Below are 10,743 nucleotides of genomic sequence, written 5' to 3'. Positions count from 1 at the left end.
TCTGTTGTCTTGAGTTGGGAAAGGAATCTAAATGGTGCCATGACGTGGAGCAGGGGTTTGCCCGGTGGCATCCAATAACTGACATGTGTCAAGTGCATGCCTGCCCTGGACAAAGCCTGATCTCAGATGTTTTTTATTTTTTATGTTCTCTTTTAAGTACTTTTGCTAATTGAATACTTACTATATGCCAGGCACTAGGTCAAGCACTTTATACACATTCCCTCATTTAGAGAGAATATGGTTTCCTGAATATTATAGGACATGTGGTGATTCAGGTAGCATGGGGTAGTTGTGAAGTTATGTGGTAATCATAGTGTTACTGATAGAGTGAGAACTCCAGGAAATGTTTGTTAAATCTGAATTGAAAACAGGGATGCGGCACTATCATGTGAGGAGGTCAGGAAGGGACCTGTGACAGGAGGTAAAAGGAATTAAAGAACTTAGATAGAAGTGAGGATGTTCAAGGCAGAGAGAAGCCCAAGCAAAGTGCTGAAACAAACGAACACGTTTGAGGATGAGAATGGCATGAAGGTTAAGCATGGAGAGGTTACACAGGGAATGGACGGAGCGTGAATTATGAGATGTTAACTCATCTTGAGGTGTTAACTCAGGGATCCCACATCTTTTGTGTGTAGTGAGAGTGATTGAGGGTGAGCTTTAGAGTCAAGTCTCCAGTTCTAGCCTTGAGCAGTTTAGGTGGTTTTGTTATTGTTTTTAATCCTCACCCGAGGATATTTTTTTCCAATGATTTTTAGACAGAGTAGAAGGGAGGGGGAGAGACAGAGACACATCCATTGGTTGCCTCCTGCATGCACATGACCAGGGTCAGGGATCCAGCCTGCACCCAAGATATGTGCCTAGGGTTACTATGTAGTCACATAAAAACTAAACCTTGATTTAGTTGAACTAACGTCCTTCACCTGTTTCAGTATTTAGTAGCACATCTGGCAAGTTTCCACATATCTTTCAGCCCATTTTCTTCTCTGTAATCTGGGGATACCAGACCTTTCAGAGGTTGTCAGGATTAGAGATTGGCTGGCACAGAGGAGCTTATTCTAGCTTAACAGATGTCACTTTTTTTTTTTTAATATATTTTATTGATTTTTTACAGAGAAGAAGGGAGAGGGAAGGGAGAGGGATAGAGAGTTACAAACATCGATGAGAGAGAAACATCGATCAGCTGCCTCCTGCACACTCCCCACTGGGGATGTGCCCGCAACCAAGGTACATGTCCGCAAACAAGGCCGGAATCGAACCTGGGACCCTTCAGTCCACAGGCCGACACTCTATCCACTGAGCCAAACTGGTTAGGGCAACAGATGTTACTTTTTCCTAGTAGACAAGAAAGGTCTTACAGGCTTTCTCATGTTCCAGTGACCTTTTCAAAGGCCTGAGAAGGTAAATGTGAGCATCCCTTCCCAATTGTGTATATAATGTAATTATTCTTCTGCATCGTCATTTTATGAGGTTTTGTGTAATTTTTGGGGATATTGACTGACAGGGCTAAACTTTAGGGCCCAGTTGGTTGGAGCATCTTCCCGATATTACAAGGTAGAGGGTTTGATCCCTAGTCTGGGCACGTAAGAACCAACCAATGAATGCCTAAATAGGTGGAACAGCAAGTGGATGTTTCTCTCTCCCCCTTCCTCTCTCTAAAATTGGTAAATAAAAATTGGCCATTTTGGCTCAGTGTTAAGTCTCAGCCCGAGGACCAAAGGGCACTTCCCTTGGTTGCAGGTTTCCCAGCCCTGGGAGGGGTGCTGGGGGTTATGGGTGCTAGGAGGGCATGTGGGAGGCAACAACCAATGTCTCTCTCCCCCTCCTCCCTCCCACTCTAGAAATCAATTGAAAATATCCATGGGTGAGAATTAAAAAAAAACTTTAGGCCAAAAAGAAAAGTGTGAATCAAGTCTACAACTTACTTAATAGAAAAGGATTGTTTTTTTAAAAATCTGGCCAAGCCTTTACCTTACTCTAGAGAACACAATAGTTTCCAAATTTGACTTTCCAGCCAAGGAGTATCTGGTAACCAGCACCACTGAGCAAGAGCTGTAGAGACAACAGGAGTGGAGAGCTCAGCCAAGACCTCCCCCAACCCCTCCAGCCTGACGTGGAAAACCTAGTAATACACAATTTTGAACCAGGCTGTGTCAAGTTGTGACTGGTTGTCCTTAAGCTCTTGATCTGTCATACAAGGACTTGGGTAATGAAACATTTCAAGTTGAATGTTCAAGCTGATTTCCTCAGACAAGAGAGATTACACATCACACAGAAAATATTGCACATCACTCCTTTATTATACTGATCTGAAAAGACTTAGTAGTTATGCTCAAAATGGGCCCACGTGGCAGGGCCAAGCAACTGGAACATGATTCAGAGCTCACACAGGAAAAGACACACCTGGACATGATCAAGAGACATTTCACTGCCAAGAGACAATGCCAGTGCTGGGGAGGGATTCTAAAACAGCAGGATAACTCCTACAAGTCAAGGAGCCCATCCCACCTTGGTGTGAGGAATGGCTTATTTTGTGATGGCCACATGTGGGAATAGTTCAACCGCCACTGAAAACCCCAGAGGGTTTTGTGTCTTATTATTTTATATAGATAGGCTTTTCTTTTTGTAAAAGTAAATGCAACACGTAAACATTCAGGATTGATCCCGATCTTCTGGAGCCAGCTTTTCTGGGGTCAAGGAGGAAATGTTTGTTTGAATCACCAGGCATTCATCTTCCACTGGAATGACTAGAGCCCCCAGTCAGTTCACCTGACTGCAGAATAGCACAGGACTGCTCTCAGGAACACAGAGGCTCTCTTGCCTCTCATTGGTCACGCCTTAACATGGCTCCTCCTTATCCCCCTACTTTCAAGCAGGTCCTTAGTAATAAAACACTAGCAAAAAAACAAGAGTTATTACCTCTGGACTCTTAGACAAGAGTCTCCGTCGGCTTAGACTGAGGACCCGTGCCCCCAAAGGGCCATTCTGACTGGATTGTATGAAGGGAGTGGGTGCAGGAGACAAAATGGCTAACACAAAATTGGGAGCCACCAGTCCCCATCCGCAGCTACAACCTAAGATGCCTACAGATGTGGTCAGTGTGACATGTGCACAGGAGAGATGCAGAGGAATGGGATGGGAGGGAGGGTGTCCTTGGGAAGGTCGTCTGCCCGCTCGCCTTCACTTCTTGGCCTTGCCCTGGGCAGCCACAGCCTCCATGGCTTTGCGCACGGTCTCTTCATCCCCCAGGAACTGCATGGGCTTGATGGGCTTCAAGTTCTTGTCTAATTCATAGACAATGGGAATCCCAGTCGGCAGGTTCAGCTCCATGATAGCCTCTTCAGAAAGACCTGAAAATACCCACCATGATTAGCCACACAAGACAGGACTCCGCCGTACCCCTTAGGGTTCACTGTTTATCCTCCAGGTGACAAAGGCTTTGGTTGGAATTAAAACAAAATGCCCTTTGCCAAAACCGGTTTGGCTCAGTGGAGAGAGCGTCGGCTTGTGGACTGAAGGGTCCCAGGTTCGATTCCGGTCAAGGGCATGTACCTGGGTTGTGGGCACATCCCCAGTGGGAGATGTGCAGGAGGCAGCTGATCGATGTTCCTCTCTCATCGATGTTTCTAACTCTCTATCTCTCTCCCTTCCTCTCTGTGAAAAATCAATAAAAAATATATTTTTAAAAAAAAGATTTAAAAAAAAAATGCCCTTTCTTATATTTGAAATAGCAATAATGATCTGTACCACATAGATGGATCTAACACATGCTCCTAATATTTATTTCTCAGCCACTGAACAGCAGGAAAAAGTATGAAAGGTGTGTACCGCAGATCTCTTTCCCAAAGTGGGGTCCAGAAACCCACAGTAGAGCGGGACTTAAATACAGCTCAAGTGTCCTATGTAGTCCATCCAGCCTGCAAAACTTCAGCAGATCTGGCCTCTAGGGCCTCAGGTGAAACAACTGAAGATGCAAATTGAGATTCATGTGTGAAACTGTACCAGGTTGTGATTAAGGAAAATTTTAGCAGCAGTTTCAACTGGCAATCCTAGTCCAGAAGTGGGCATCTCGAACTGTAATGTGTATCTGAACCACCTGGGTGATAGATGCACTTCTGAATCAGGTCTGAAGTGGGGCCTGAGGTTTTGCATGTGTAACAGGCACCCAGGGTTCCGGCCCCCTCTGCTTCTCCAGAAGGGGCAGAGGAACGGGATAGGTTGTTTCCTCCAGGAACCAATCAGACTCTTTCTAAGGCCGTCAATATGTCCAGCCCTTTCCAGGTTTCCTTCATACCAAGTAACTAAATCCCCGATTAGTGTCAGTTCTCCTTTACCCCTCCTTGAGGGCCCCTCTGAAAATGTACATACCTTCCAGATGTTTGACAATGCCCCGAAGGCTGTTGCCATGGGCTGCAATCAGTACCCGTTTCCCCTCCTTAATCTGGGGCACTATTTCTTCATTCCAAAAGGGCAGAGCTCTGGCAATAGTGTCCTTTAGACTCTCACAGGAGGGTAGCTGATCTTCAGTGAGGTCTGCATACCTGCGATCCTAAACAAAAAAAATCCAACCTCACCAGTTATTAGCAGTTGCATCTGTTCTGCCCATTCCTCATCCCCTAAGGGGTCAAAGTGATGGGTCTCTCCCCAGAGCACAAAATGCAGCTGAGAGCCTGCGAAAGAGATAATCATTACCCTGCCCCTTTCTCCCCATCACCCACTACTAGGAAATCTAACAGTTCAAAGAAAATACAGAAAAGGAGAAAAAGGCTCTTCCCAGTTCATTTTATCTTACAATTGGCTTAGGAAGGCCCTACACCTATAGATAGGTTTTACAAACTATGGCAATGCAGATATAAAAAAAAGGTATAAATTGTTTTTACATAAACAACATAATCAACGTAAGTCTTTTAACAAGTGAAGGCCATTCCTTGGAGAAAGGGGATTACATATAATTTATGAACTGTTTTATCATAAACTACAAACTCAACAGGACTACACCACACTAATAAAAGCTAGAGTGAGGCCCAGATGCCCTGGCAGGTGGGGCTGGGTGGTTAGAGTGTCGGCCCACCAAGAGTAGAGGGTTCTACCCAGCATGCGGGAGGCAACCAATCGATGTGTCTCTTTCACATTGCTATTGCTCTCTCTTCGCCTCTCCCTTCCACTCTCTCTCAAAATCACTGGAAAATATCCTCGGATGAGGAATAACCCCCCCTCCCCCCCAAAAAGAGTGGCCCAGATTCTAATCCCCTGGTCCTAGGTTGAGTGACCCAAACCTCAGTTTGTACATACCTTACTGATGTTGCTGTAGAAGGGATGGTCGGGCTCCATCGGTGGTGGTGGGATATCGTAAGAGCGCCTCCAGATCTTTACCTGGGCCTCGCCATGCTTGGCAGCGGTTTCTGCTTTGTTAAGACCAGTCAGACCCCCATAGTGCCGCTCATTGAGACGCCAGGTCCTCACTACAGGCAGCCACATCTGGTCAATGGCATCCAGCACAGTCCAGAGCGTCCGAATTGCTCTCTTCTGCACTGAGGTGAAGCAGATGTCAAACTCATAGCCGGCATCTAGAAATTGTAAGTTCAAAGAGGTAAGCTAATCAGGTCCACTCTGGAGTCAGAATTTTCTTACCTATATGTACGGTAGTCCAAATGAAAAATACTTGGCAAATATTTCATTTTGTATACACTAGCAGGAAAAGCAATATTCTACCTTCAGGAAGATAAAATTCGTTGACTTACGTTACAGTTGACGAAGTACCTTCCACAATTCTTTCAAGAAAAGGATCCCAAAAACTTGGAATCTCTTAATAAATAAAATTTATAGAGGGCTCACCATCTATCAGGCACTGGACTAAGTACTTAGTGTTTTATTTAGTCTTCATAACAATCCTATGAGGTTACAATCCTTAAAACCTATTCTACCAGATAAGAAAAATATAGACTAGATGAGTTAAGCAAATTATGCAAAGACACAGCTATTACCTGAGAGATTAAAACCCAGGCTGTGTGTGATCCCAAAATCCAACTTATAACCACATCTCTAAGGTTCCTGATGTTTGTATTTTAGTTAGAACTATCACTTCTGACTGATAATTACTAATATACTTCAGCCCTCTCTAACGTCTGGTCTAGGGTAAGTGTGATTTTTTAACTCCCAACAATTAGGACACAGCAAGGGCTCCTAAAGGATGCTGATAAAACTTGGTTGCGCCGAAACCAGTTTGGCTCAGTGGCTAGAGCGTCGGCTTGCGAACTGCAAGGTCCCAGGTTCGATTCCGGTCAAGGGCATGTACCTGGGTTGCGGGCACATCCCCAGTAGGAGATGTGCAGGAGGCAGCTGATCGATGTTTCTCTCTCATCGATGTTTTTAACTCTCTATTTCTCTCCCTTCCTCTCTGTAAAAAATCAATAAAATATATTTAAAAAAAAAAACAACAACTTGGTTGCATGAAACTAGTATTTTCACTGTACACTATGGAAATCACATCACAACCTCTTCGTCCACGGTTCCTTTCTTCCGTATCAGTGTCAGCCTACTCCTGAGTATCCTGAGAAATATACATACCTAGGTCATCTGTTAAACCAAGGTTAGGAGATACCACCCCCGGGAGAGAGAGCAAATGCTGTGCACTGCCTGACTCATGTACATACAAATCTCCCCTCCACACAGTAGTTACCGAGGAGTGGCAGTCAACAGCTATGTTGGCCCAACAAGTAGGTTACAATGATTAACCTTACTTCATGTTTCATGGATATTATTCTCCCCCCTCACTGTAAGGGGGAATGTGGCCCTTTCCTTATTATGTAGTAGCCCAGGGAAACGGTCTTTTCCTCCATGAGGCTACAAGACCCTCTTTGAAATTCAGACTTTCCTGAGTACTGCCTCATACTGAAATTGCCAACAGTCATTAATGAAATGTGAAGCGAATTTTCCTGCCAGTCATTCAACTGAGAAGGAGGCCAATAAGAACTATACTGATGGGGGAAGAGGCTTAGTCACTAGGAAACCACCATTGCCCACAAGGGAATAGGACACAGAGCTCATCACTGAGCCTCAGAACAAGTCCTAGTAGACTCAGTTACCATCTCCTCCTAACCTTAAGGGAAGGGAAGGCGCCCCCCCAAAACAGCTGAGTCAGTAGGAAGCAACTACCCATAGTGCAAGCCTCCCATCTGAAAACCTACTGGTTATTTCACTGCAATTATTTTCAAGGGCAATGGAATACACAAATGGGGTACACACATGGGTCCCCAAGGAGAAAAGCATTTCCCCTTAGGACTCTTAATAGACTTCCTAAAGCTTATTCCTTTATCTTGCCCATCAAGCAAAAGCATAGTCGAGGACACTCTCAGGGATGGATTTGCCGGTGTGGTGTGGGGTGGGGTGGGGTGGGGTGGTGTGTGTGGACTCCATCCTCCCTCAGGAGTAAGACTGTGTGGGGCAACTCAGTTCTCACTAGCTTCCTCCTGAAATCAGATTCGTCTATAAATCCTCCTATCACTTAAAGGCCTGGTAAATTTAATGTGTTTATTCTAGGTCTTTTGTATTATTAGATAATTAATAATGGTCTTCATCATTCAGAGTTTCCGCTTTTAGTCTTTCATTTATTAATATAATAATCTGTGATGCCCATAATAGGTATTAAGATTTTAAATGGGACTTTTTAAAACTAATGCTACCAACATTTACTTAAAAACTGAAATAGGCTCTGTTATTTTAAGAGAGATTACAAATTCAACCTTTTGACCAGTCTTAGAGGACAGCCACAATGTCTGTCCTGGGCTAATCAGCAAACCACCACAGACCCAGACAGTTCTTTCTGGCGGCTGCAGGGGAGAAAATGGCCTCCTTCGCCAGCACTTTCCCTTTCCCCGCCTCCCCTACACAGTATGAGACCATCCCCAAGTATCCACGCGCCTGCAGCAAGACTGCATTTCCCAGACTTTCCAAACCTTTGCTCTAGTTCCAAAGGATCTACAGTGAAGGCAAGAAGCTAGAGAGAGCAACCTGGGGCCAAACACCTGTCCCACATCAACCAGGCATCAGTGACCTGGTTTCTTTGTCCAGGGGTGAGAAGGGAGCAAGGCCAGACCTAGCCAAGCACCTCCCCAGTCCAAAGATTCTTTGGCTGCTGGCAGCAGGGAATGCTCCCTCACCAGCATTCCAAAATCACAGCCCTGCCTGCCACAGGGGCAACCCTGCTGGGCAAGCTTATCTACCGCCACATCCACCTTTGCCCTGCGTCCTTGGCCAGCAGCCTACCAGCTCCTCACACCTTCCCCTTACTCCACCCAGAACTTAAGCCAATGCACTGGACTAAGAAGATATGACCTTGGACAAGTCATCTTTCCAGTCCTCACTATCCCACCTCTAAGAGGGCCAGGAAAGGATGGGAAGGAGGGGCAGAACCTCTGTGTATTTTACGGGGCTGTGGAGAGGATCGACTCAACTCATTCATTCATCCATTCATTCGCTCAATTACATTTGCGGATGCATTTTGTGTACAGCGTTTGTAGAACGCCGCTGAGCAGCACAGGCCTACACAAGAAAGGGATTTCTTGGTGAACTGATGCCTGCTGGACTCCTCCCACCCCCCGCCCCAGCAAAGCGTCACTCCTCCCACAGCGGGAGATTAGCGTGTGCCTTGTGGCTTCACTAGGCTCTGCAGCAGCCGCTAGAGGAGGCTTGGTTACGGATGCTGAGAGACACCGGGCATCCAATGTAACAACCCGTCCGGGAGTTACTAAATGCTCAGACCAGAAAGGAGAATTTCGCAAGGCGATGTCGCGGAGAGCTCCGCCGGCTGCCGGGTGGCCGCCCCGGGTCCACTTCCTGGCACGAGGCCCCCACGCTCTCCTGGGTGACCTTGAGCAAGTCGATTCCCCACCCTGGGCCCATTTTCTCAACTGCAAAACACACGGCTGGAGAGATGAAGCCCCGGGTCTCGGCCCGCTCCGGGAGGGCGCGGGGACGAGCCAGGCGGCCCTGATGGAGCAGTGCACGCCCGGGCCTTCGCACCCCCCACCCACAGCCGGGCCCGCTCCGCACCTCGCAGCGCCTGCCCGCCGCGCTTCGCCTCCTCGTGCCCAGCCGGGCTCAGGTCCGCGTCGTACCAGCCGCTGAAGCGGTTCTCCAGGTTCCACGCGCTCTCGCCGTGCCGGATCAGCACCAGCTTGTAGGCAGCCATGGTGGCGGTTCCGAGTGCGGAGCAGACTGAGGCTCGCTGAGATTCCGGAGTGGCGGGCCGGCCCCAGCTCCCGCCCCCGCCCCCGGCCGCGCCTGCGCACTCGCGCCCTAAAGCTTTCCACTCGCTGGGAACCACCGTCCGCCTGCCGGGTGTGCGCATGCGTCCCACGCCGGCGCCGCGGCCCCGCGGGGAGGGGGGTGAACCGTGGCGCGCTAGGGCGCATGCGGTCCCCGCCCGCTGCCGCCGCGCCAGTCACGGAGCGCACGTAAGCGCCCGGGCCGGCGGGACCTGTGGGCGGCCCTGGGGCGTGGCTGCCGGCCGGAGTGTGGGAAACACACCCTGCCCTCCCAGTAGACCGATCATTCATTCATAAGCCTTTCGTTGTCGTAAAATGGCCCTTATCATTTGAATCGCACTTAGCTCCGCCACACGCAGATTTGAATCATACACGAATCTTCACGCTTTCAGTTCATTTGCTCTGCATCTTTGGGCAGTTCGTGTACCCTCGCCCAGCCTCATCTGTAAATGGGCATCATAAACGCTTAGCTCGTGCCTACCTGGAAAATGCTCGGTAAATAGTTGTATTGCTGTCATTTCCGTGGGCACTGGTCTATTTTACACCTGAGGAAACTGGCTTTGAGTGCAGGTTCCAAAGCCATGCTCTTTTAAAAAAAAAAAAATATATATATATATATATATATATATATATATATATATATATATATATATACACTAGGGGCCCGGTGCACGAAATTCGTGCACTGGGTGTGTGGGGGGGGGGGGGGGAGTGTCCCTCAGCCCAGCCTGCCCCCTCTCACATACTGGGAGCACTCAGGCGTTGACCCCAGCCCAGGCCTGACGCCTCTGACAGAGGCATCAGGCCTGGGCTGGGGGCAGAACCAGTGATGGGGAGAAATGAGGGTCCCCTGCTGGGCGGGAGAGCGGGTTGGGGGCGAGTCGCCCTGCTGGCCCGCGTGATCCGGTCCCTGGCGACCACCTGCACTCACGCCCCCAACCCGCTCTCCCGGGTTGAGGGCGTGAGTGCAGGCAGACGCTGCAGCCACCCCGCCGGCCCCGTGTGATCGGGTCCAGGCAGACGGACGCCACAGCCGCCCCGCCGGCTCGCCTCCGGGTTTGCCGGCCGGATCGGGTCCTGGGCGACCACCGGCACTCACGCCTCCTACCCGCTCTCGCGGGTTGGCGGCGTGAGTGCGGGCGGACGCCGCAGCCGCCTCGCCGGCCCGCGTCCAGGTCTACCAGCGGGATCAGGTCTCGGGCGACTGCTGGCACTCACACCCCCAACCCGCTCTCTGATGGCGCTGTACCATCCTGCCTGCAATATGCAAATTAGCCGCCATCTTTTTTGGCAGTTAACTGCCATCTTAGTTGGCAGTTAATTTGCATATCTCACTGATTAGCCAATGAAAAAGGTATCGGTCGTACGCCAATTACCATTTTTCTCTTTTATTAGTATAGGATATATATATATATATATTATTGATTTTAGAGAGAAAGGGAGAGGGAGAGAGATGGAAACATCAATGATAAGAGAGAAT

At 48.5% G+C, this 10,743-nt stretch overlaps 1 protein-coding gene across 1 annotated transcript; it reads right to left on the bottom strand.

Annotated features, from left to right (window-relative positions):
* Positions 1-2,612: 2,612 nt before the first annotated feature.
* Positions 2,613-9,261, bottom strand: PGAM1 (phosphoglycerate mutase 1). Its single transcript, XM_059660977.1, has 4 exons — positions 9,049-9,261; positions 5,290-5,564; positions 4,366-4,546; positions 2,613-3,347 (listed from the first exon to the last, which is right to left on the bottom strand). The coding sequence occupies exons 1-4, from the start codon at positions 9,185-9,187 to the stop codon at positions 3,178-3,180; spliced, it is 765 nt and encodes a 254-aa protein (XP_059516960.1). The 5' UTR covers positions 9,188-9,261; the 3' UTR covers positions 2,613-3,177.
* Positions 9,262-10,743: the final 1,482 nt, after the last annotated feature.

The sequence above is a fragment of the Myotis daubentonii genome, chromosome 13, assembly GCF_963259705.1.
Source record: "Myotis daubentonii chromosome 13, mMyoDau2.1, whole genome shotgun sequence".
NCBI lineage: Eukaryota > Metazoa > Chordata > Mammalia > Chiroptera > Vespertilionidae > Myotis > Myotis daubentonii.
The sequence above is the reverse complement of the archived record's forward strand: the minus strand, read 5'-3'. Positions and strand labels throughout refer to the sequence as shown.